The 26,876-nt window shown below is 41.0% G+C and overlaps 1 protein-coding gene across 1 annotated transcript in view; it reads right to left on the bottom strand.

The window, feature by feature from the left end:
- Positions 1-26,876, bottom strand: part of GFRA2 (GDNF family receptor alpha 2) — a 158,504-nt gene that overhangs the window by 44,738 nt on the left and 86,890 nt on the right. The window contains exons 2-3 of the mRNA XM_073622257.1: positions 14,523-14,831; positions 5,256-5,339 (exon numbers count right to left, since the gene is read on the bottom strand). Of these exons, the coding sequence (XP_073478358.1) occupies positions 5,256-5,339; positions 14,523-14,831 (393 nt within the window). The remainder of the gene's footprint in view (positions 1-5,255; positions 5,340-14,522; positions 14,832-26,876) is intronic.

Consider the following 26,876-nt stretch of genomic DNA (forward strand, 5'->3'; position numbering starts at 1 on the left):
AGCACCATCAAATCTATCATAACCAAATGGAAAGAACATGGCACAACAGCAAACCTGCCAAGAGATGGCTGCACACCAAAACTCACGGACCGGGCAAGGAGGGCATTAATCAGAGAGGCAGCACAGAGACCTAAGGTAACCCTGGAGGAGCTGCAGAGTTCTACAGCAGAGACTGGAGTATCTGTACATAGGACGACAATAAGCCGTACGCTCCATAGAGTTGGGCTTTATGGCAGAGTGGCTAGAAGAAAGCCAATACTTTCAGCAAACAGCAAATGGCACATTTTGAGTTTGCGAAAAGGCATGTGGGAGAATCCCAAAATGTATGGAGAAAGGTGCTCTGGTCTGATGAGCCTAAAATTAAACTCAACACATCACATCACCCAAAGAACACCATCCCCACAGTGAAACATGGTGGTGGCAGCATCATGCTGTGGGGATGTTTTTCAGCAGTCGGAACTGGGAAACTGGTCAGAGTTGAGGGAAAGATGGATGGTGCTAAATACAGGGATATTCTTGAGCAAAACCTGTACTACTCTGTGTGTGTTTTGAGGCTAGGATGGAGGTTCACCTTCCAGCAGGACAATGACCCCAAACACACTGCTAAAGCAACACGTGAGTGGTTTAGGGGGAAACATGTAAATGTGTTGGGATGGCCTAGTCAAAGCCCAGATCTCAATCCAATAGAAAATCTGTGGTCAGACTTAAAGATTGCTGTTCACAAGCGCAAACCATCCAACTTGAAGGAGCTGGAGCAGTTTTACAAGGAGGGATGGGCAAAAACCCCAGTGGTAAGATGTGGCAAGCTCATAGAGACTTATCCAAAGCGACTTGAAGCTGTGATAGCCGCAAAAGGTGACTCTACAAAGTATTGACTTTAGGGGGGTGAATAGTTATGCACATTGACTTTTTCTGTTATTTTGTCCTATTTGTTGTTTGCTTCACAATAAAAAAAAAAAAAAAAAAACATCTTCAAAGTTGTGGGCATGCTCTGTAAATGAAATGATGCAAATCTTCAAACGATCCATGTTAATTCCAGGTTGTGAGGCAACAAAACGCGAAAAGTGCCAAGTGGGGTGAATACTTTTGCAAGGCACTGTAGGACTTCAAAGGGAAAAGGGTTTTCTGTGACTCCAAATGTGTCATGACAATATTGACTACCTTTGCTTCACAGAGCTTTTAAATTATATGGGCATTCTGTAATAGAGAGGTTGTTTTTGAAGCTACAATTCTACAGTCCTTTGTGCCGTTTAATGTAACCTGCATACAAGTCAAGTGCTGATGTCGTGTGTTCCTGCCTCTAACCTGTTCCATCATTCATCTGTGTAAGGGACAGTAAGAGGCCATGGAGACAGGCAAGCATGCAAATTTCCAAATCCCTCCTTTTATGCCTATTTAAAACAAGTCAGAATTCATATTTTGCTATTGTTTTTTTGAGTAATGTCATCTCGACCAAGTTGACCTATTTCAAACTGTGTCCTGTACTGTCTGTGCATTTCTTTGCTCCATATTTTGACACATTCATATAGATAGATACGAGAAAAGCTACTTTGCTTAGAGTTGCATTTTTTAAATGTATATTTATGGTTCCTTTATATTTTACTGTTTTATTACCAATCTTAGACAGAGCTTCTAATATCAAACTAAATCATACAGTGTTACTACAGAAATATACTGCAAAACTCAAATATTGTAAGTGTCCATACTTGTGAAAATATTTTCACACAAGAAAATTACATAAAATATGTGAAATGGCAAATATATAAAAAAAATACTTTTTAGCATGTTATACAACAATAGAATAATAAAACCAAAAAGTTCATAAAGCTTACCGCATGTCCACTATTAATGGTGTAGTAAGTGCAATAATAAGTGCAATGGCCATCAAAAACATACGCTAATCTAAATTTCAAAGTAGTCTTATCATGCAAGAAAAAAACGACCAAAGTGTTTTCCCTCTCCAACTGGTGCACCACAAACTGCTCACCTATGTACACAGAGCTCTTAAATTACAGGAGATCTAAAAGAACTTGATTGGAGCAAGGGTTAAATTCATCCACTTACTCTGGTCATAGCCATCAGAACGCAGCAAGAACTCAGAAAAGGAAAAGTAACATAGTGTTCACTACAGCTTTATGTACCTATTAAGCTTAAGTCTGTGTACATACATTAGGTGAGCAGTTTGTGGCAGAGGCATGATAAGATTGCCAATGAGAACACTTTGAAATGTAAATTTGAGTACGTTATTTACGTTATGCCACTAAGAGTGGTCTTGCAGTGAACTTTATGGACACTTTGTTTAATGATTTTATTGTATAATATGCTAAAAAGTATTATGTCATTTCACGTATAATGATATTATTTTTTTGGGTGAAGATGTTCACAGGTATAGACACTTACATCATTTGAGTTTTTTACATCATTTGAGTTTTGCAGTATAATACTATAGTAACATTGTATGATTTAGTTTGATATTAGAGGCTCTGCACTTATTTTTGGTATTAACGTTTAGATTGGTGTGATAGGTGTGATTCATTTTTTAAGTACTTGCTTGCTTGCTGATAGGGGAAGTTAGAGCATCAGTATAATCGTGCAAGCAGTTTTGTTTTTGGTATCACCAATCTGGTGCCCATTTATAGTGGAGTGCAGATATCACTATATGCTCTCCTCTGTATTCCCCGCAGTGATCATTTGCAGCACGACCTGCATTTTATGGCCCATTCAGGTCACTTGATTGGAGAAGAGGCCGACCACATGACTTTGACAGGTCGAATGCCTGGGCTTTCTTCCCATGTTTTTTTTTTTTTCCTTCATTATCTTTTATTGCGATCCTCTTGTTTTGGGACCCCAAAGCACACTGCTATGCTTTATAAATGTGAAGTGCTCTTTTTTTGCCATAGTAAGACCATGCCACTATTTTATGAATATAACCCTCTGTCAACATTTCACCATGTTTTACGATTCATTTCACCATTGCAGTTTCCCAATCAGACTTTTAAAAATCTGAGGAAAATAAAGCAAGATTTAGCAGTGCGATTAAGTGATGTATGGTAAAACAAAATGTATTATTTTAGCAACCAAAAATGCTTTGAGAATGAGTTCAAGGTGAACACTAGCTAAATGTAAGAAAAAACACCAATTCACTCCTATGTAGGCCTGATTATTTGGTAATTCTGCCCCCTCCTTGTGATGCACAGTTCTACTTTTGAACAATGGACTAGAAAATCAGATTTATCAGATCTATAAAAATTATAACCATCACCATTCCCTCACAGTGACCAGGGCATTCATTCCTTGCCATTGACAAACTGAAAAGACCTCCAAAATTGAAGAATACTGTTGGTAGTAGATGGACTCCATTAGGACTTTATTATGCGTCTTGAACAATTAACTGCAGACAAACACCATACCTTTGTTTAGGTACCTTCAAGAGTCCCAGAATAGCCATTCACAATAAATTATTTCCTTATTTAAGACAAAGCTATGGTGGAGATGGGGGGAGACCACATAACTTCCTCCCTCCCATTGCTAACTCCACTCCCTCTCCTTTCCCTTCCTGCCTCCTCACTCTATACCCCCGCCCATTTTTTCTTTCTGTGCTACTTGCATACAGAAGCCATACTACCCTGATCTATACCCTATATGTTTCATTACTATATCAAGTATTCCTCTGTCCTAGCTTACCCTCAAAAAATGATAACACTTTAGGACACTCGGACTTGACCCCCAACTACTTCTTACTTGTGTATTGGCCCAAAAGTCTTATTTAGGATGCTACTTTAAAAAAAAATTATACATAGTTACATAGTTAGTCTGGCTGAAAACAAGACACAAGTTAATCCAGTTCAACCAATAGAAGGGGGCGGGGGGGGAAATCATACAATCTTATATACACAATCCTATACTCATGGTTGACCCAGAGGAAGGCATAAAAACCCCAGCAAAGCATGATCCAATTTGCTCCAGCAGGGGAAATAATCCTACCTGATCCCCCAAGAGGCAATCGGGAAATTCCCTGGATCAACTTTACCTATGAATACTAGTATCCAGTTAAATTATGTGTATCTAGGAAAGAATCCTGACTTTTTATAAAACAATCTACAGAGCTAGCCAGAAACAACTCTTGAGGGAGTCTATTTCACATTTTCATAGCTCTTACTGTGAAGAAGCCTTTCTGTATTTGGAGATTAAATCCTGTTTCCTCTAGATGTAAAGAGTGCCCCCTTGTGCTCTGTGATGGCCTTAAAGTGAATAACTCAACACCAAGTTCACTATATGAACCAATTATGTATTTATACATGTTGATCATATCCCCCCTTAATCTCCTCTTCTCAAGAGAGAATATCATCTTAAAGTGGAGCTCCAGGCTCCTTCAGAAAAAATTACAAGTCAGCAGCTACAAATACTGTAGCTGCTGACCTTTAATATTAGGCCACTTACCTGTCTAGGAATCCAGTGGTGTCTTTTCCCAAGCCAATTTTTTACGGGTGCTGCCGCCACCATCTCGGCTAAGGGAAACCAGAAGTGAAGCCTTTTGGCTTTACAGCCGGTTCCCTACTGTGCATGAGCGCAGCAATGGGGGAAGGTGGAGGGGGCCCAAACTTCTGGATGAGTTTGCTGCGGTGAAGTAAGCTGGATGTGGGAGCGGGGGGGAGGCAAACCAGCAGAGCTTTCCTATTTGAGTGGAGCTCCGCTTTAACCAAAATGCGGATACTGAAATTTGTTCTAATTATCTCCAGTTTACTATGTGTGTAATTATACTACTTTTTTTTTCCCTTCTTGTTGTTTGTTCAACAAACAAACCCAATATAATCAGATCATACCAATTAATTGTAGTTCTATATGTAAAAAAATCATTAACTGTCTTTCTTAATGCAGCCAATGCATAATCTTTGAGGAAAAGGGCTTTGACTTACATGGAAATTTTCAATAGCATACTAATTTTTATATCAAATTAATATACAAACTTGTTACTTATGGCAGAAAAGTCGGAAAATCAACTGTGTAAAGGCTTATGCCTAGATTTGGCAGTCTGCCTTCTTGGAACATTGACAGCAGGTCTCTAGAGAAAGTATTTGGCTTTTTATATTTCAGACGCATTTCAATTTCTGCTTTAAAAACACTTTTGTGTCTGTACATATGTTGGTTTGTTCTTTTGCATTGTTCTTTGCCTTTGAGAATTTGCTGTTAAATATTTTAAAAATAAACACAAGGGCAGTACATTTGCTACCATCTAGTTTGAGTGAGTTGCTTACCAGAGTTGATTGAAGCCACGCGGAAAATGTCAGACAAACGGGAGGTCACTGGTTCATATGGTGATGACTCATAAAACTCGTCCCCTGAGAAGATATTTTACAATGTTACAGACTTATACAACATTCATAACTGGCAAAGAATGGTAATGCTCTGTACAGCATGCTCTCTGCTTCCCATTCAACAAGATTCAATTGCAAACCCCAACGGTAACCTAGGCTGTTAACCCGAGAGAGAGAGAGAGAGTACCCAAAGGCAATATTCTAGTTATAGGTTGATCCTGGTGGGCGGTCAGCTCATGGCTTCTTATATGTCTCTTGGATATGTCAACAGAGAGATCTTTCTGCCATATTTCACCTTACTGTTCCTGTCCACTTTGGATTTTGGAGTGTTTTTGCCCACCTTTGCATATTCCACCACCACCTGTTACATTCTCCATAATATGAAGTAAATACAAATTCCAACAGGAAGATCAGGTCCCCTTCTAAATGGCCAGAGCAGATCCATAAACTTAGTCTCACCAACAAAGTTCCAAAGAGAAATAAGATGTTCTAACAGAATTAATGATACCTGCTACTTGTACAGACCTGCAAATTACAGCATTTGGCTTAGTAGGGTCTACTAGCACTAACTTCCTTTGCACCTCTGAGATATCATGTGATCTAATACTGAGAGCTGCAAAGGAAGCTGATGCTAAAAGTAGGGTGTTCATTGGGTTATCTCAGTATTAGATTACATGATATCTCCGAGGTGCAAAGGAAGTTAGTGCTAGTAGACCCTTCTAAGCCAAATGCTGTAATTTAAAGGTCTGTACAATTAGCAGGTATCATTAACTCTGTTAGGACAGAAAGGGAGGAAAAAAGGCAAAAAAAAAAATACTACTAAAGCGGACTTTTAAGGTACACAAAGATTACACATATGTTAGATAAAAGTTATTTTTAAAATATCATTACAAATATAAATATCTTATTAATAGAGTTATAGAAAATTACAGACATACAGACAGAGTTTGGGATGGAGAAACTTGACTGGCCTGCACAGAGCCCTGACCACAACCCGATAGAACACCTTTGGAAGGAATTAGAGCGGAGACTGTGAGCCAGGCCTTCTCATCCACATCAGTGTCTGACCTCACAAATGCGTTTCTGGAAGAATAGTCAAACATTCCCATAGACATACTTTTAAACCTTGTGGACAGCCTTCCCAGAAGAGTTAAAGCTGTTATAGCTGCAAAGGGTGGGCCTATTCAATATTCCAGTGTGTCCAGTGTGCTCCTTTTCCTTTTAGGAGGGCTTGGGCTGCCTCCAGGCTCACCTACCTCCCATCTATCCATTCCATGCATGTGCTTCCACTGTGGAGACACTTATAAATTTGTAGTGTTAGGACTGCAAGCAACACAGGGTGCCGTGACGAGGCCTTGCAGCTTTCACATGCGTTTGCAAATGTGTGCTAACTAAACCACTGCTTTTAACAGACGGTTAGACGGGTTAATTTGGTTGGTCAGCAGACTGGTTGGTGGGTTGAGCTATGGAATTGTTTTTGTCTTACAGGCCAACTCAATATTGAACCCTAGGAACTAACACTGGGATGTCATTAAAGTTCATGTGCGTGTAAAGGCAGGCGTCCCAATACTTTTGGCAATATAGTGTATATACAGTCTCTGTCCTAAGGACATCCCAGTCCTATATACATTGATTACTGGTATGTGCACTATATATATTCTGTATTGACTTCTATGTCTTTTGGTTGTGCTGGACACCAAGATCCTAATACTCCTATGCATTTCTTGGAAAGATTACACTTCCCTAGGAGGGTAGGAGGAGATGAACATGAATGGCTGAAAATCCACAATGCACACTGGCCAGTGAAGTCCTCAAGGTGACCTTGGGGGGCCTCATGGACAATACCCTCAACCAGAGGATATTGGCCTCTGAAAAAGTCACAGACCAGGCAAGGACGCAGTCTGCTATGGAAGGAAGGAAAATACTCCCACACCCCCATAATGGTCCAAATATGTGGAGGGCGAGCTAAGCTCCATGAGTGCGCTTGAGGTCATATGCAGCTTGAGTTAGGACTTGTGTAGAATATCCTAGGTGCTATGCATAGTAACTGTGGCAGTGGCTTCCCTTCTCTACTCCTCTGTCTTCAATGGTGAATGAAAGACTGTGTCTTCACTGGTGTCAGAGACTGTACTTTTTGAGAAAGCTATGGCGGGCAGGCTTTTCAGAGTGGGTCTTTTTTAGCTTCTATAAACCTGCCATTGAAGAGCGTGCTAATGTATGACATTTCTTTGTGGCAAGGATCATGCACAATCCATAACATGTCAATGGGTCAATGGTTTATATATAGCCTTTAAAACAGTAGATAGACTATACTGTTTCATGACTACACAGAGTTATGTTTAATAGCTATTTGGTTGCCATATTATTGTTAAAGGATAAGTACAGCCAAAGCTCAATTGCAGTTCATTCTGAAGCCTGCTGTTGACTGACTTCACAGAGCCAGTCCAGACTTGGGAAAGATCGCCCCAATATGGTCAGGATCTTCCCATATGCTTGGACCGGCACTCGGCTCAGCCTCTCAGTGAGCCGCTGAGAGCCTGAGACAGCCAATCCTGCCTCCTCTGCAGCTCAGCAATCCAGTGCAGAGCAGGGCAGAGCAGACAGCGGTGACTAACAGTCACCAGCTCTCTGCTCAGGGAGCTGTGAGAACTGAGCGATCAACAGTGTTTGATCACTTGGCTCTCAGCCTAAGAGCCGGCGGGGAATAGACGCAGCATCGGACCGATGCTGCATCCACCTAGGTAGGTATGATTCTGGAAAAAAAAATCCAATACCTTAACCTTCAAAATAAAGCCTACTTTATGCTTCTGGAGTGTTGGATCCAGTTTAGGGGGGGCAGAAGGACCTATGTAGTTATCCATAGGGATTTTTATATATAAACAATATATAGTTGTGACAGACCTATCCAGGACAGGGGCTTTTGGAGAGGACTAGGAGCAAGCCTCTTGCCTACTGACTATGGACCCTGGCTTTTAAGGGAACACTACTCTTTGGGAGGTGGGTGCCTGGGGGACCCTTGGAGTGGTCTTGTTTCTGATTCAAGTTCAGGTCTCTCAAATACACAGACTCTAGGAACCTAGGCCCGGGATCCATGTTTAGGGCTTAGATGCCCCATTACCAACCATTGTTATGGAAATGATTAAGAGCTCCAATCGAGCTCAAGGTTATCTGCTGCTGTCTCTAATTTGAAAAGTGTTGATATGCATGCATATAAAAGTAAACACACTGAGACACGCTCAGTTTCGTTACTGTTACACTTCTAATTTATTCAAGGCGGTGTTAATGTTTTATACACACAAATACGTCATTGCTATGTCAGTCTAATAGGTACATCTCATTGGTCAAGATAGAAAAGAAGATGGATAATTTTCATAACGAGGTTTGGCTCTCTTTGTTCTTATCTCCAGTTCTGCGTTCTTCTGTGTGTGGGAGGTAGGGGGTACACGCCATTTTGAGAAAATATAGGAACAGAGCAAATCTGTATACTTATATAATGAGTAAGGAGAAAAATATGTATGCACATAAGAAAATAGACATTTTCAGATTACTATTATTATTATCTACATCACATTCCTTCACAATCCCCCCTAAAATGACTATTTTCTCTTTTCTGTCCCTAATACTAAAGGTCCTACTTTTTAGCCTGGCCCTTCTCCTCAGCAACTCTTTTAGGCTGTATATAGAATTGGGCAGCAACTGTTCACTTCCCTCCTCGATACAGCTGGAGAGGTGCACTGTGAGACTCATAGAAAATGTTAATATAATCAGCAAGCCACCTGGTGCTGGTGGTATCCTGCTATTTTCTGTTTATTAAGGTGTTATGTTTTCTGCTAAGCTGTCTCTCCCATTGTTAATTGTTAAATGAGTCACCTATTGTTTCTGTCTGTCTAAATAATCACAACATTGACTGGGTGGGCATTGAGTCACCTAGGCAGGTTTAAGTGACTAGTTAATTAGCTCATGTTAATTATATTCCTGTATAGTTTCCTTTGCATACGATAATGTGATCAGGCTCATCTGACCTGGTGCACTATAAATTCTGTGTGAGTTTTCAACAAACAGTTCCAGTTCTCATACAAGCTATTGCCGGCTTGTCTTGTATGCTTGTATGGTATACTGACGGAAGCACCTAAGCAGGGCACTGGATGGTTCTGTCACATATATAGATTAGGGGTGTTGAAAATAATCTTACAATCAATGCACCACGATGCAGCCTTGAACGCTTCCGCATCGACGCAGAGAACGGCTGCATCGATTGCATGGATGACGTCCCTGCGCTCCCTGCCTTTCCTGGGACAGCCCTGCCAGCGTACTCTAAAGTTAAAACAAATCTCTGGCAGTCCCTCTGTTTCATGGATCCTTCCTACACTGTGTAAGGGTTAATTGTAAACCGATGCCTCTACCTTATTATCGCTGATCTTTCATGGCTGGTCACGTGACCTCTGGCCATCCTCCTCCTCCGAACTAAAGCTACAGCGGGAGGAGAAGAATGCCCGGAGGGCACGTGACTGGCCATGAAAGACCAGAGATTGTACAAGGGACTGGCAGTGATTTGTTTTAATGTTAGAGTATGCTGGCAGGGCTATCCCAGGAGACTGGGGGTCTCCTGGGAGTGCAGGGGGCTGTGTAATGTAAAGTGGGGCTGTGTAATGTAAATGGGGGCTGTTTAATGTAAACAGGGCTGTTTAATGTATAGGGGGGCTGTGTAATGTAAATGGCAGCTGTATAATGAAAGGGGCTGTGTAATGGGCAGGGGGGGCTGTGGAATGGGCAGGGGGCTGTGCCATTTAGTAATCACTGTTCTAAATAAATACTGTTGTCTGTTGTGTTCAGACTTTGCTACATGCTGGGAGTGTCCCTTTTTTTTTTAAGAGCAGATAAAATAAAAAAATTGAGTTCTTCTGACTGCTTGAATTTCTTAAGAAAAACCATGGGCAGTAATCGTGATGCATCATGGAATGGAATCGTTGACAGGATAATATATATATATATTTTTTATTCTTTATATATACAGTATATATTTATATATATATATATACAGTGGGGACGGAAAGTATCCAGACCCCCTTAAATTTTTCACTCTTTGTTATATTGCAGCCATTTGCTAAAATCATTTAAGTTCTTTTTTTTTCCTCATTAATGTACACACAGCACCCCATATTGACAGAAAAACACAGAATTGTTGACATTTTTGCAGATTTATTAAAAAAGAAAAACTGAAATATCACATGGTCCTAAGTTTTCAGACCCTTTGCTCAGTATTTAGTAGAAGCACCCTTTTGATCTAATACAGCCATGAGTCTTTTTGGGAAAGATGCAACAAGTTTTTCACACCTAGATTTGGGGATCCTCTGTCACTCTGTCACTCCTCCTTGCAGATCCTCTCCAGTTCTGTCAGGTTGGATGGTAAACGTTGGTGGACAGCCATTTTTAGGTCTCTCCAGAGATGCTCAATTGGGTTTAAGTCAGGGCTCTGGCTGGGCCATTCAAGAACAGTCACGGAGTTGTTGTGAAGCCACTACTTCGTTATTTTAGCTGCGTGCTTAGGGTCATTGTCTTGTTGGAAGGTAAACCTTCGGCCCAGTCTGAGGTCCTGAGCACTCTGGAGAAGGTTTTCGTCTAGGATATCCCTGCACTTGGCCGCATTCATCTTTCCTTCAATTGCAACCAGTCATCCTGTCCCTGAAAAACACCCCCACAGCATGATGCTGCCACCACTATGCTTCACTGTTGGGACTGTATTGGACAGGTAATGAGCAGTGTCTGGTTTTCTCCACACATACCGCTTAGAATTAAGGCCAAAAAGTTCTATCTTGCTCTCATCAGACCATAGAATCTTATTTCTCACCATATTGGAGTCCTTCAGGTGTTTTTAGCAAACTCCATGCGGACTTTCATGTGTCTTGCACTGAGGAGAGGCTTCCATCGGGCCACTCTGCCATAAAGCCCCGACTGGTGGAGGGCTGCAGTGATGGTTGACTTTCTACAACTTTCTGCCATCTCCTGACTGCATCTCTGGAGCTCAGCCACAGTGATCTTTGGGTTCTTCTTTACCTCTCTCACCAAGGCTCTTCTCCCCCGATAGCTCAGTTTGGCCGGACGGCCAGCTCTAGGAAGGGTTCTGGTCGTCCCAAACGTCTTCCATTTAAGGTTTATGGAGGCCACTGTGCTCTTAGGAAGTGCAGCAGAAATTTTTTTGTAACCTTGGCCAGATCTGTGCCTTGCCACAATTTTGTCTCTGAGCTCTTCAGGCAGTTCCTTTGATCTCATGATTCTCATTTGCTCTGACATGCACTGTGAGCTGTAAGGTCTTATATAGACAGGTGTGTGGCTTTCCTAATCAAGTCCAATCAATATAATCAAACACAGCTGGACTCAAATGAAGGTGTAGAACCATCTCAAGGATGATCAGAAGAAATGGACAGCACCTGAGTTAAATATATGAGTGTCACAGCAAAGGGTCTGAATACTTAGGACGATGTGATATTTCAGTTTTTCTTTCTTAATAAATCTGCAAAAATGTCAACAATTCTGTTTTTTCTGTCAATATGGGGTGCTGTGTGTACATTAATGAGGAAAAAAAAATGATTTTAGCAAATGGCTGCAATATAACAAAGAGTGAAAAATTGAAGGGGGTCTAAATACTTTCCGTTCCCACTGTACTTAAACAATGCACGCAATCTGTATTACATACATAGCTATAGGTAGGTTATTTTAGGATTATGTACCATCTGTACTTTTTAGCCTCAGTTCCTCAATGAAGTACACGTTAGTAGACCTGAATGCATGAGCTACATTATAAAAGGGAGGAGGCAAAGCCAGAAAAGGGTTAATGAATGGGGGCCTACTTACATAGTTATATAGTTGTTAAGGTTGAAAAAAGACATCAGTTTAACCTGTGTGGAGGTGTGTGTAAGTATTAAGTCCCTTCCATTTCCCATATCCCTGAATATTGTGTTCAATAACATGTCTATCTAAGGATTTTTTTTAAAATAGGCTACATTTCCCGCTGCAACCATTGATTGTGGAAGGGAGTTCCACATCCTTGCTGTTCTAACAGTAAAAAATCCCTTATGCATTTTAAAGTTGAACCTTTTCTCGTCCAACTTCATTGAGTGACCACGAGTCCTCATGATTGTTCAGACTGAATAGTGTCCTCCCAATGCTGGAATTACCATTAGGATATTTGTATATCGCTATCATGTCCCCTCTTGTGAGAATCTTCTCCAGGGAGAATAAGTTTAATGCTTGTAGTCTTTCCTATGCACAGGAGTGCATAGTTCACTGTGTTTAGAGTGCATGCTGTAGGGTGCTGAGTATATTGGGAGTCATTACGTAGTGTAATATCACTACATGGAAATACACTGGGGAAGAATGTTGATTGTGGTAAATATATTTGGGGAATGTGCTGAGCGTACTGGATGTGTGATGTACTGTGTACATTTGGGGTACATGGTTGGGTGTGCTGAGTGTATTAGGGTGCTGTCTGGCTCTGGCCCTGAAAATCTCTATGTCCTCAATCCTAAGCTGGCCTAATAGCCCCCCTTCATCATTGTTGGTTTGAGAACCGAACTACATGTTAAGGCAGGTAATATTGTATACAGGGGTGTTATACTTCTGAATGTGGAGCACATGCACTCCTAATTACTAATGCCATCTTTCTGTAATCCAGCGCAATTTGTGTTTATTCAACAGAATATTATTTCAGGTTGATATATTTGTAGTATATTGCTGATTGTTGGAGGTTTTATACTGCTGCTTAGGGTGGGTTGTTATGCTGCTATCATGAAGAGGCAGACATTTTTTTTTTACTAGTTAATTGCACCACATTTTGCCTTGCCTTAAAGTGGTTGTAAACCTGGTTACATCACTTTTACCTACAGGTAAGCCAATGACAAGGCGTACCCGTGGGTACCTTAAATATATCGTAAACTTGCACAGTTTAGGAGATATTCAGTATATAAGCTGCTGCCGACGTCATTGGCGCATGCGCACTGAAGAAAAGGAACACTGCTGCCCTTTCTTCAGGAGTCTTGCCGTGACCGGCGGCTTCCATGCACATGATCGGCAGTAATGTCATCGCGGCTCCGGTCAATCACAGTAATGCCCCATACACACGGTCGGACATTGATCGGACATTCCGACAACAAAACCCATGGATTTTTTCCGACGGATGTTGGGTCAAACTTGTCTTGCATACACACGGTCACACAAAGTTGTCGGAAAATCCGATCGTTCTGAACGCGGTGACGTAAAACACATACGTCGGGACTATAAATGGGGCAGTGGCCAATAGCTTTCATCTCTTAATTTATTCTGAGCATGCGTGGCACTTTGTGTGTCGGATTTGTGTACACACGATCGGAATTTCCGACAACGGATTTTGCTGTAGGAAAATTTTATAGCAAGCTCTCAAACTTTGTGTGTCAGAAATTCCTATGGAAAATGTGTGATGGAGCCCACACACGGTCGGAATCTCCGACAACAAGGTCCTATCACACATTTTCCATCGGAAAATCCGACCGTGTGTACAGGGCATAAGTGTTTCATAATGAGCTAGTATGCGATGCATACTAGCTCATTATGCCTTTGTCTTGCAGGGGTTTTTTTTGTTTTTGTTTTGTTTTTTCTGAGGTTTACAACTTCTTTAAACCTAGTAGAATGTCAGATGGCATCGGGCAGTTCAATAGAAAATGGCCGACAATTGGCCTATGTGTAGTGCAGCCGCTCCCACAGTAGCTGACCATTTGGCTGGCTTCTATTGAAGGGGCATCACCGAAAAGGTCTAGGTCACCGCCTCCTGGTCAGCGTTCTCAGCCAATGACTGAGAGCGCTGACCGGAGTGTTCTGGCGGGGCCATCCCCTTGTCAGAACACAATAGAATGGCAGGGAAGATTGCTTTGCATCAGATTGTTAGTACAGCAGCTCCGACCTGAGCTGTCAGTTTTTTTTCATTCAGCCCACAGGGTTGAATGAAAAAAAAACTAGTAGTGTGTACTAAGCTTTACTTTGACCATGCACACTTTAAACCTCACATTTCATATTTGTTTTAGCCCACTCATTCTGATGAGACTCCCCTGCCAACTGCTAAACAATTTTAGCATACGGGCCCCACTTTAATTTTTACCCAGAACCTCATTTCTGGTAAGACGCACTCTATTCCAGAAGCCAAAACATTAAAGGGGTTAAATGTCTGCATCTACTCACCCTCAGTCAAGCCGGCATGTATGCCCCAGTATGTTTGTAGACACAGAAGTTCTTTCTTCATTCCTCTCCGACAGCGGCACATGTACAGGGCGCTCTCCTGTAGAACCTCCAGAGCAGTTTTACACTCCAGACCGGAGAGCAGGACATCCCGATCCCTGCCTGCTAGACACTGCCGCAGAGTCCTATATCTGGTGCTGCAGGATGCGTCAGCGATGCACTGCTCGTTGGCCTGGATGCAGTCTGTGTGTTGAGGCCAAGAGCCAGATGGAGACCCAGAGAGGGGAAGGCTGCTGTGAGCTGTATAGAGACCTGTGAATATTTAAGATTACACTACATCAGACTGAAATCCACAAGACAAATAGAAAGAGAAACTATTGCTGTTCACTACAATGATTTCATAATTAGATGTCTCTAAAGCTAAACATCACCATCCTGCTAATTGTCACCTATTAAGTGAAAAAAACAACCTAGTAAAAAAATCAATTACCTTTCTTGTACAATTGCAATTGAAGGTCTGTCTTTTTTAAAGTATATGTAAACCCTCACCATGTAAAACAACCCATTCAGTTTAAAATAGAAATGAACAGTAAAACATTTGTGTATACATGTTTTTTTTTTCCTTTTTATAAGTGATCGCATACCCTCTGTTCTCAGCTGCATAAGAGGAGAGAAGAGGGAGGAGAAACAGCAGTACAGTGAACTTCTCAGTGAATGCTTGTGTAGGGGTTGGGGGGGGGGGGGGCATGTCAGCACAGGTCTGATCATTGAAGGAGAGCAGGCTGAGTTCCCAGCATAGCTAGAAAACTGACCATGTTTTGCTTTCATGCCTGGTGTGGTCAGTTTTTAATAGGAAAGCAGAGGGACTGGCAGGAACACCAGGGATTTCGCACAAATGAAGCAATACATAGAGAACAGGAGACGTTTTCATACAAGTACATGGTATTGCATTTACATATCAGGAATATGAAATGTTGGGTTTACATATTCTTTAATAGGAAACATTTTGCCAGCTGAGATTAAAACAAATATTAGACACATTGGATGTCATGCCTGTGCATGTTTATCACATACATTTGCAAATATATGGACTCAATTTTACTCAAGTAAAATATAAACAACTATTTATACACAATGGATAGCTTAGGAATCTTTGCAGGTGTAATGGATGAGGAGTGGCATCAGGGCTGCTGATATGGCAGTACAGCCAGCCCTCCTGTGCTGGGCCCAGGCCTCATTAGTTCAAAAGGGGGGCCCAAGCACCTGCCGAGCTGGAGGGCCAGTAGTACTGCCTTATTGCTGATACTTGTAAGTCTTGTGCAGTGCTGCCGGCTTCTACTTTTCTTTACTTCCTCCGGCTGCACTGCAGGGGGATCAGTTCTAGTATCTGCACCCCCTTCCCCCTGCTGTCTGGGACCCCTGTGTGTTCCTTTTCCCCCACAGTGCTGCTGTTTTCACTCCTCTCCTCTCTTGCTGGCAGCTGCTGAGAGCACACGTGTGGCTCACCAACCGGAATGACCACAGTGAGCGATCGGTAAGGATCACTCACTGTGGGGGGTGCGAAAATTTCCTCTGTGCCGCTATTCACTTGAATAGGTCTTGTTCAATGGGGGCAAAATTTCTGCCATGGATGCAAACCATAGCATTCTGGGCATTGCATTTTAGAAAAAATATCATTTTGATAAGGATTAAGAATGGGCCATTTCAGCCTTGGATCCAGCTGTATCCGGTCTTAATAAAGACCGGATACAGTCTTTATTAAGGATCTTTCTTAAGGATCCCGTCAGCAAATGTTTGAAGACTCTTTCAGAAACAATGTTTTCACTGGCAGCTTATATTGCAACTTACCTTGGCCATAATGTTAGTATGTTAAACCTTAGTCTGATCCCCTGTTTTTGGAGCCTTTAGAGCAGTGATGGGGAACCTTGGCACCCAAGATGTTTTGGAACTACATTTCCCATGACACTCATACACTCTGCAGTGTAGTTGAGCATCATGGGAAATGTACTTCCAAAACATCTGGGGTGCCAAGGTTCGCCATCACCGATTTAGAGCATGTGTCAACAGCCCTAAACTACTGTGTGGACAAGCTGATTGATATTAGATGTCTTAATTCCTGTATGAGTCTCTTGTGAGTGGACATGCTAAGGACTCCTTGGCCCTTCAAGGGACAATGGGGTTTATTTACTAAAGTTGAAGAGTGCAAAATCAAGCCTACAGCTTCCAAGTTTTATTGAACAAACTGAAGTTAGAAGCTGATTGGCTACTAGGGTTGCCACCTCATCCCTTTAAACCCAAATATGTATTAATTACACGGGTTCTGTGGCTAATTAAGGTTGTAATTAAACTTACTTAGTGCCTTATCTGCATTAAATTAGCCTCAGAATATGTGTTTGGGTGTAAAGGGATGAGGTGGCAACCCTATTGGTATACATCCCAACAGTCTCGGATTGGGCGGGACTTTCCAGCATTTATACCTCTGTCCCATGGTAAGGGGGTTTTGTCCCACATCATTGCATCAGTTGATGATTATATAGTAACTTCCAACGCAGTTGGAGAGAGTGTGCAGCTGGCAAATTCAACCTGTGATGTTGGGGATGGGCGGGACTGCTACCCAGAGCCTCCCCTTTGTCAAGCAACCAGCCAGCTTATAGTGAAACAGTCTGCATTCATACATTTCTGGCTGGGAAAAGGTGGCAATATCAATTGTCCATTCACATACTGTACCCAGGGGTTTTCAGCTATGTGGGAGCCCTGCACTCACAGCACAGCGTTTGTAGTTAAAAGTGAAAGTAACATCTCCCCCATGGCTCCAATTGCAGCCTCCCTGCTCTGCACTTAGAGCCGGGCGAAGCGAGGTCGTGCCCGAAGTGTGGCGAGTGAAGCGAGCCCGCGAGGGGCCCTGTTATAGGCGCCGTGTACAGCTGACTCACAGCTGTTCAGCTTCGGCTATTTTCGGTGGCTTGTACTGCACAAGCGCTGCGCCTGCAAAGTACAGGGGAGTCCTTATCCGCCGGGGGGAACTTTCTCAGCAGAACACCGGGACAAGTGCTGGTTTGGCCGAGTGCAGCATGTTCAAGATGAGGAAGGGGAGAGCTGCACTGTTATCCTTATCTCCTTCCTGGTGGGGGAGGGGAGTTTGAGAGCCGAAAAAGAGACAAATCTGTGACAGAACCAGCTACAGAAAGGTACTTTTACATTGGTAACTATGTGGAAAATAGTAGAGCTTTGGGATTGGGGAGGGCAGAGGAGAGGGTTGTGAGTGTTTGTATGTTTGTGTGTGTGTCTTTGTATGTGTGTGTTTGTATGTATGTGTCTTTGTTTGTGTGTGTTTCTTTGTATGTGTCCTTGTTTGTGTGTGTGTTTGTCTGTATGTGTCTTTGTATGTGTGTGTGTGTGTTTTATGTTTGTGTGTGTGTTTGTTTGTTTGTATGTATGTGTCTTTGTATGTATGTGTGTTTGTGTCTTTGTGTGTGTGTTTGTATGTATGTTTCTTTGTGTGTGTGTTTATATGTATGTGTCTTTTTATGTGTGTGTTTGTCCTTGTATGTGTGTGTGTGTGTGTTTGTATGTATGTGTGTTTGTCTGTATGTGTGCCTTTGTATGTGTCCGTGTGTATGTGTGTGTCTTTGTATGTGTGTGTATGTTTGTATGTTTGTGTGTGTGTCTTTTTATGTGTGCTTATATGTGTGTGTTTGTATGTATGTGTCTTTGTATGTGTGTTTGTTTGTGTGTTTATCTTTGTATGTGTCCTTGTATGTGTGTGTGTGTTTATATGTATGTGTCTTTGTATGTGTGTGTGTGTGTGTTTGTATGAATGTGTGTGTTTTTTATGTGTGTGTCTTTTTATGTGTGCTTATATGTGTGTGTTTGTATGTATGTGTCTTTGTATGTGTGTGTGTTTGTATGTATGTGTCTTTGTGTGTGTCTTTGTATGTGTCCTCGTATGTGTATGTGTGTTTGTATGTCTGTGTCTTTGTATTTGTGTGTGTGTTTGTATGTGTGTCTTTGTATGTGTCCTTGTATGTGTATGTGTGTTTGTATGTATGTGTCTTTGTGTGTGTGTCTTTGTATGTGTCCTTATGTGTGTGTGTTTGTATGTATTTGTTGTTGTATGTGTGTTTGTGTTTGTATGCATGTGTCCGTATGTGTGTGTGTTTGCATGCATGTGTCTTTGTATGTGTCTTTGTATGTGTGTGTGTGTGTGTTTGTATGTATGTGTCCTTGTATGTGTGTGTGTGTGTTTGTATGAAAGTGTGTGTGTTTTTATGTGTGTGTCTTTTTATGTGTGCTTATATGTGTGTGTTTGTATGTATGTGTCTTTGTATGTGTGTTTGTTTGTGTGTTTATCTTTGTATGTGTCCTTGTATGTGTGTGTGTGTTTATATGTAAGTGTCTTTGTATATGAGTGTGTTTGTATGTATGTGTCTTTGTGTGTGTCTTTGTATGTGCCCTTGTATGTGTGTGTTTGTATGTCTGTGTCTTTGTATTTGTGTGTGTGTTTGTATGTTTGTGTGTGTGTCTTTGTATGTGTCCTTGTATGTGTATGTGTGTTTGTATGTATGTGTCTTTGTTTGTGTGTGTCTTTGTATGTGTCCTTATTTGTGTGTGTTTGTATGTATGTGTCCTTGTATGTGTGTTTGTATATATGTGTCTGTATGTGTGTGTGTTTGCATGCATGTGTCTTTGTATGTGTCCTTGTATGTGTATGTGTGTTTGTATGTATGTGTCTTTGTTTGTGTGTGTGTCTTTGTATGTGTCCTTATGTGTGTGTGTGTTTGTATGTATTTGTTGTTGTATGTGTGTTTGTGTTTGTATGCATGTGTCCGTATGTGTGTGTGTTTGCATGCATGTGTCTTTGTATGTGTCTTTGTATGTGTGTGTGTGTTTGTATGTATGTGTCCTTGTATGTGTGTGTGTGTTTGTATGAAAGTGTGTGTTTTTATTTGTGTGTTTTTTTTTATGTGTGCTTATATGTGTGTGTTTGTATGTATGTGTCTTTGTATGTGTGTTTGTTTGTGTGTTTATCTTTGAATGTGTCCTTGTATGTGTGTGTGTGTTTATATGTAAGTGTCTTTGTATATGTGTGTGTTTGTATGTATGTGTCTTTGTGTGTGTCTTTGTATGTGCCCTCGTATGTGTGTGTTTGTATGTCTGTGTCTTTGTATTTGTGTGTGTGTTTGTATGTTTGTGTGTGTGTCTTTGTATGTGTCCTTGTATGTGTATGTGTGTTTGTATGTATGTGTCTTTGTTTGTGTGTGTCTTGGTATGTGTCCTTATTTGTGTGTGTTTGTATGTATGTGTCCTTGTATGTGTGTTTGTATATATGTGTCTGTATGTGTGTGTGTTTGCATGCATGTGTCTTTGTATGTGTGTTTGTATGTTTGTGTGTGTGTCTTTGTATGTGTGTGTGTGTTTGTATGAATGTGTGTGTTTTTATGTTTGTGTATGTGTCTTAGTTTGTTTGTGTGTCTTTGTATGTAGGTATGTGTGTGCGTTTGTATGTGTTTTTGTTTGAATGTGTGTGTGTGTGTTTATTTGTATGTACAGTATGTGTGTGTGTGTGTTTGTATGTATGTTTGTATGTGTGTGTGTATGTGTGTGTATGTGTAGAGGTTATAGCTGAGGAGAGGTGCAATAGTGATATGTGAGTAGATGAATGTACCCAGCGCTCTCTTGAACCCTGCACCCCTGCATAACTTACTCCAGAACCAACGTTCCTGTACATAACACACTCCAGAACCCTGCTTTATGTACATAACACACTCCAAATCCCTGAACTCTGTGCATAGTGCACTCCAGAAGCCACCTTCCTGTACCATACCAGAACCCTGCACTGTGTACCTAGCACTATCCTGAACCCTGCACCCTGTGCATAACGCACTTCAGGACCCCGCACTCTGTATCTAGCACTCTCATAAACCCCTCTACTCTGTACCTAGCGCTTTCCTGAACCCTGCACCCTGTGCATAACCCACTCCAGAACCCTGCACATATCAGACTCCTGAACTCTGCACTCCGTATAAAGGGCACTCCTGAACCCTGCACTCTGTGCGTAATGCACTCCTGAACTCTGCACTCTGTACATAGAGCGCACTCTGTGCGCAATACACTTCTGAATTCTTCCACACTTTGTGTAACGCACACTTTCATCGTTTAGGCAAAACCGTTTGTAATGGAAGTTTTTATTCTTTTTTTATTTTTTAAATAATTGTGCTGGGGTTTGTATGTGTCCATGAGACTCTTACTTGTGGCGCAGCAATCAAAGCATATTTTATAGGTACAAGGAAACCTGGGTTTTGTTTAACCATGACCATTAAGCTGCTCCCACTGTTAAGAGTTTGGCCACACCAACTTTTGCCATGGCATGCGTAGCGCCCCGCCGGTCGCTTCTTTCCTTAAGTGTCCCTCATTCTGAAGTTCAAAAGTTGGGAGGTATGCCGATTGGCTACCATGCACAGCTGCACCAGATTCTGAATGCACCAGTTTCAGTAAATCTCCCCCAATGTCTCTTTGGAGCTGCTTTAGACACCCTGATCAAGGATGTCACCTCTGGTAGAAGTACTTATCTGCCACAGCAGAGGAAGCCTACACCCTTGAGAGGGAACACTCCCCCACCACCCTTCCCCCTCCGAGGTAGGGTTGCCACTTTTTCTTCAAGCCAAACCCAAACACTTTAGCGGCGCACAGTACATTTTTTTTGTTTTAGTATAATAGGATTGTAACAGACCTGGGACACCTTTGGGCACTCCAAAGAGAATAGTAATGCGGCACACATAGTGCCCCCTCACCCTCCTGTCAAGCCCTGTTCTGAGCCACATTTCTGACAATGTGTCTGGGTTTCAGGTGGAGTGAAACCCGGATACATGATTCAAAACCCGGACAGGTGGCAACCCTACTTCGAGGTCAAGGAGAGTTTCTTTCATTACTCCTAGGCCTCAATTTAAAAAGCTAGACCTAAGTCAAGGCCCCAGTTAAACCCATTTCTGTGTTTTTTTAAGGGTGCATAATTGCATAACCTATTTTTTTCAACGTGTAGGCAGGTGCCTATGGTATACTGATATTTTATTGTGTTTGACATTGTATTGTGATTATGGTACTGTGTTACTTTAAGTATTTTGGCTGATTTTTGCAGGAGTGGGGTCATGTATATCTTCTTCCTTTGCAAATGTGTTATATCCTGTGCCTTGAGGTATATATATGCAGACGACCAACTCCAGAGAGATAGTTCTCTTCTTCTCCGCAACCCCTTCAAAGGGCCCATTCTCCAGGGTATCCATATTTTATTGACTTTTGCTGTTATGGACATTATCAATCTCTGGTATGGACCACACTAGGTCCTCTATGCACCTTCGTTGATGAAACCACCAGGGACAGAATGTTGAGTCAGCAGCACAGCCATTCAACCTCAGCTAAATCGCACAACCAGTTGAATGTCTGCAGTCATATATGTATGTGGAGAATCTTGTATGATGTAGAGGTAATTTCAAGTCTGCCTGTAAAAGGAACTTTGTTTATAGAAGAAGTTGTCTATGTCATTTACTGGGAGAAAAGTCAAAGGACAGGTGTAACCTTACCTTTGGGAGTTAAAGCCATCAAACCTTCCGGGTTAATTTTGTATTAACCACTTAAGGACCAGCCTCGTTTTGGATTTTAGGTGTTTTTTGCTAGAAAATTACTTAGAACCCCCAAACAATATATATGTTTTTTTCTAACACCCTAGAGAATAAAATGGCGGTCATTGCAATACTTTTTTTTGCACCGTATTTGCGCAGCGGTCTTAAAAGCACACTTTTTTTGGAAAAAATTCACTTTTTTTGAATAAAAATATAAGACAACAGTAAAGTTAGCCCCAATTTTTTTTATATTGTGAAATATAATGTTACGCCAAGTAAATTGATACCTCACGCTTCAAAATTGCGCCCGCTCGTGGAATGGCGTCAAACTTTTACCCTCAAAAGTCTCCATAGGCAACGTTTAAAAAAATTCTACAGGTTGCATGTTTTGTGTTACAGAGGAAGTCTAGGGCTAGAATTATTGCTCTCACTCTACCGGTCGCGGCAATACCTCACATGTGTGGTTTGCGGGCGCTAGTGCATATGCGTTCGCTTCTGCGCGCGAGCTCGTCGGGACGGGGGGGGGGGTTAAAAATTTTTATTTTTATTTTTATTATTTATTTTACATTATTTTATTTACTTTTACACTGTTTTTTTTTTTTAAATGTGTCACTTTTATTCCTATTACAGGGAATGTAAACATCCCTTGTAATAGAAAAAAGCGTGACAGGACCTCTTAAATATGAGATCTGGGGTCAAAAAGACCTCAGATCTCATATTTACACTAAAATGCAATTAAAAAAAAAAAAAAAGTCATTTAAAAAAATGACATTGAAAAAAATATGCCTTTAAGAGGTGTGGGCAGAAGTCCAGCAGTGTCATGGAGATGAGTGGGCGCCATCTTAGCCTCACTCGTCTCCAGGCACAGGAGGGAGACGGACGCAATCGCCTCCGCCGCTACCGACAGCTCTGGTAAGCGGCGGAGGGCACCGGATCACGGCGGGAGGGGGAGGCCCCTCTCCCGCCACCGATAAAAGTGATCTTGCGGCGAATGCGCCACAGGGACCACTTTTATCAGAAAGCCGACCACCACACGAAAACGGGGATACCGGGGTTATGGCAGCTAGCTGCTGCCATAACGATATCCGCCGGCAAAGTTTGGACGTACATCGGCGTGCAGCGGTCGGCAAGTGGTTAAACCCATAACCAAAAATGTAATATATTGTAGCTTACCAATCACTAGATGCGGTGGCTACATTTGTTTCCTTTTTTTAGGCTTTTTTCCCCTAATTTCACATGGTGATCTGGCCACTAACACACATTCTGTAGTACAGTACCCCACTCTGGATGAAGGAGCACAGGGGGCACCTTTGGACAGCAGTATTGTCAGTCTGGAGGGAGGGGAGTGTTAGATGTACTAGCAGATTTAGATTCACTGACAAATTAAAGCCAAAGTCCAGCTAATACTTTATAAGCAGTTACAGCAAGCATATAAGCTGAATCCATCCCTCAATGGCAAAGATGAAATAGTGGCGCTATCCCCACTAACTGTGGGAGTGAGACAGGTACTAACGCACACCCTAATGACATAGAGTGGGCTGGAAGTGCACTGAATCACAGAGGCTATATATATGGGATGAGTTTAGAGTGACCAAACAAATAAACATCCACTATAGATATAACATAAGATATACACACATGAAAATATGTATAAACAACCTAATGTGTTGTGACACTGTAATGCCCCGTACACATGATCGGACATTGATCGGACATTCCGACAACAAAACCCATGGATTTTTATCGACGGATGTTGGCTCGAACTTGTCTTGCATACACACGGTCACACAAAGTTATCGGGAAAATCCGATCGTTCTGAACGCGGTGACGTAAAACACGTACATCGGGACTATAAACGGGGCAGTAGCCAATAGCTTTCGTTTCTTAATTTATTCTGAGCATGCGTAGCACTTTGTGCGTCGGATTTGTGTACACACGATCGGAATTTCCGACAACGGATTTTGTTGTCAGAAAATTTTATAGCAAGCTCTCAAACTTTGTGTGTCGGAAATCCAGATGGAAAATGTGTGATGGAGCCTACACACGGTCGGAATTTCCGACAACAAGGTCCTATCACACATTTTCCATCGGAAAATCTGACTGTGTGTACAGGGCATAACACAAGTGAATGGATGAGCAGAAAGAATCTGACAAAAAATATGACTGAAATACAAAATGAGTGAGCTCTAAATAATATTTACACCTCGTGACAGATGTGTGAGGCTGGTATCGTGATACCAGCACTAAAAAGGCCTCCAAAAACTAGGCTGAAGGAATAAATGCTAAAAAAAGTATACATACATACATATATATATATATATATATATATATATATATATATATATATATATATATATATATATATAAACTGGAAAAATATATATAGATGAATAAATAAAAAAAGTGAAATACAGTGCACATATAATGTGAAAAAATAAGGAGAAAGTTCCAAAAGTGAGGGTGTCTCCAATCCGCTATGCTGTGATCCTAATATCCACCACACCTCCGTGACGTGATTCCACTCCCTTCTGAAATTCAAACTCACCAGCTGTTAAGGCCTCCCACTCTCGTGTTTGGCCGAAAAAAGCCTCAACCCACTCTCATGGGGGTTAACATGCGACCATTGATATCCACTGCTGTGTAAACCGAACACTCTCATTAAACCTCATTTGCCATCTCTTTATCCAATCAAACAGTGCATTCAGGTCTGTTTGTAATTAAGTGACATCCTGTAAAGACTTTATTGAACAACAGAGTTTGGTGTCATTGCAACAAAATACCCGGAATTAGTGGGTCCTACTCTAGTAATAGAATGGAAGATCCTTTGTCTCAACCATGGGAGCTGAACTCCTCTATGTGGGAGAACTGAAGGGGATTTCTCTAAGACATTTATTTTTAGTGAGCCTGTTTGCTTATTGTGATGTCTAGTCCCTCCGTAAGGTAATTTTATTACCTATTGATCCTGCCAGCAGATCCATTTTTTTCCAGTTCCTGTAACAAGCTGACAACGTTATTTGTTGTATCAGTAAAATCACACAACAGTGCTGTCACTGTGTAGAAAGGATAGTCCTAGACAGATACGTGGTTTTAAATAGACTTTAAGTCAGAGAGAAACAAATTGAAACTCAGCTCCAGCTAACATTTTAAGCAATTGCAGCAACACTTTTTTAATCTTTTACCGAAAAAAATAAAAAATAGGCATAGGAAAAAAAGTTAATTGTTGTAAACATTCATACAAGCACTGTCAAGCATTGACAGGGTTTGTAACAACCCGTTTTTACTGCACAGCTTGGCTTGTTTAAGGAAGTGGAAAAAATATTAGTTGTACTGACAATATCATCAGGTAATAAAACTATTGACAGATTTTTTGATATAAGTATTTTTAAATAATTTAGATGTGCCCTTCCCATTTTTACATGCCTTCTCTTCCAAATTGTTATTAGATTTATTACATACAGGGATTTGTAAATCAGCCACTAGAGGGAACAATCACTCATTCTGAAGTAACTTTGACACCCTTCTTAAAGCTCAACTCCAGGCAGCAAAAAAAAAAAATAGCCCCCCTGCAAGGATTAATTGCTTGTTAAGGTTAAAATAAAGCAAACCAAACGATATTGCGGTACCCTCATGTATAATTTACCAGACAGGACATTTATCAACAATTTTTCTTTTTAACAATATTCATTGTCTGTGTCGTCGTCAATCTTTATTTGTCCCTTTTATTTCTTAGCTTCTATTTATCAATGCTCTCCAGCTTTCCTCTTTCAAGTTCAAAAGCATAATGGAAGTAAATAAAACATATTTTATGGAAAGGATAAATACTGCAAAAAAGCATTTAAAATCATTGATTTTCCTTTGCTTTTACCTGATTTTTGTTTAAGTTGGTGACAGAGTCTCTACGTTTTTCCTTGTCAAAAGAAGTTTATTGAGTATACAATGTTATAAAGATACATAAAGATACATAAAGTAAGTTTACAAGGATCTATAAAGTAAGCTCATTGTTCTACAGTAGGGTTTATATAGGTAAATATCATGAAATTTCAAATATTAAACATTGGGTTCACGTAAACCTAAATTAAAGATATATATCATTTCCTTAGTTACTTTTGTAGGTATTTAAATGATTTATACCTACTATACATATTGTTTACAAGTAGAGTGTATATAGGTCAAATAAATTCTGATAATGAGCTTTAATCATAAGGTGGAGAAAAGGAAAGAGAAAGAAGAAAAAGGGTTGAAAGGTAGAGGTATGGTCCACAAGGTTGTCCCGCTCGTCAGTTTATTATTCTTTTTAGTTCTCTTTGAAGCCTTAGAATGGGTGTCTCTGTAAGTCATTTAATCTGTTACCATGGCAACAGGACAGAGTCATTGAAATTTGACAGGAACTGTTGTTTTATCCAAGGATGCCAGAGTTTTTCAAATTTTGGAATTTGATTTTGATCGATGGCTACCATCTTAGTATGGGACATTGTATTATTCATTCTGTGAATTGTTTCTGCTAGTACCAATGTAGGAGATTTCCATGCCTTGGCCACTGTTTGTTTTGCAGCCGTTATTAGTTGGATCATAAGTTTGAATTGAGAGAGTGTTAACCATTCCGGTTTTAGATTAAGTAAAGTTAAATATGGATCTGGTTGTATTATTTTTTTAAATATTTTAGATGCAATCACGAAGACTTCCTTCCAGAAGGTTTGGATTACTGGGCACGTCCACCATATGTGTAAATATGTGCCTATTT

Source organism: Aquarana catesbeiana, linkage group LG03 (genome assembly GCF_042186555.1).
Source record: "Aquarana catesbeiana isolate 2022-GZ linkage group LG03, ASM4218655v1, whole genome shotgun sequence".
NCBI lineage: Eukaryota > Metazoa > Chordata > Amphibia > Anura > Ranidae > Aquarana > Aquarana catesbeiana.